We start from the raw sequence: 876 nt of genomic DNA, 5'->3' as shown, positions 1-876 counted from the left end.
CACGGATAAGGACGAGATCCTGTCCTGCGGTTGTGTGGTGCGCCCTCGTGCTCGTCGACACACTCGCGAAAAATGCTGGAAACTTCACCCCGAGAAGGCTCCCAAAGGCTGGCCAAATAACAACCGTTCAAGGAACAACAATGACAACAATGACAACAACGGCGGCGGCAATGGACGTGGAAAGTCATCCAACCAGAATGGTCAGAACAATGAAAATAAGTCCAAGGCTAACGCTGGAATCACCAACGCTTTCAGTGCATTGGCCTTTGATTCGAATGGCAATTCTGAAAATGGAGATGGCACAAGCTTCGCATTCATGTCGTTCAACAGCCAACCTTTTGCCAATGGAGGCATCACCAAGGAAGACTTTATCGTCGACTCAGGATGTAGCACACACGTGCTCAATGACCGTTCCTACTTCACATACCTCAAGGAACTATCGCGACCAGACAGCATGACGGCTTGCAACGGCCAAGGCTTGCAGGTAACTGCGATCGGCACGGCCGAAGTCCATATGACCGGGGGAGGCACCTTGTATCTTCGTGAGGTCAACTTCGCAGCCGAAGCTGCCGCAAACATGCTCAGTCCAGGCGTTTTGCGCAAGAACGGCATTGTCATGGATGGCATCCGTGATGCCCTGGTTCACAAGAACAACGGCACAGTCCTCGGCGAATACGAATGGAAGCAACACATCGCCGTCTTGCACGTGGATAAACGACAGCCGCAATACAACTTCGCGGCATTGCCCTACAATACCACAACCCAAGATGTCGAATACGCATTGATGCATCGCCGCCTGGGTCACGCATCCAAGGATCGCATCCTCAAGGCCTGCCGTTTGGCTGGAATTCGGATCAAACCTGACAGCATCGCCAA

General features: G+C 52.5%; 1 protein-coding gene across 1 annotated transcript; it reads left to right on the top strand.

The window, feature by feature from the left end:
• Positions 1-132: 132 nt before the first annotated feature.
• On the top strand, positions 133-876 carry J7T54_007675 (Gag-Pol poly; the record flags this gene model as incomplete). The annotated part of the gene is made up of 1 exon (XM_051510755.1): positions 133-876. A coding segment is annotated over one exon (744 nt), but the record flags the coding sequence as incomplete, so codon positions are not given.

This window comes from Emericellopsis cladophorae, assembly GCF_022114955.1.
Source record: "Emericellopsis cladophorae strain MUM 19.33 chromosome Unknown NODE_268_length_876_cov_136_944931, whole genome shotgun sequence".
Lineage (NCBI taxonomy): Eukaryota > Fungi > Ascomycota > Sordariomycetes > Hypocreales > Bionectriaceae > Emericellopsis > Emericellopsis cladophorae.
The sequence above is the reverse complement of the archived record's forward strand: the minus strand, read 5'-3'. Positions and strand labels throughout refer to the sequence as shown.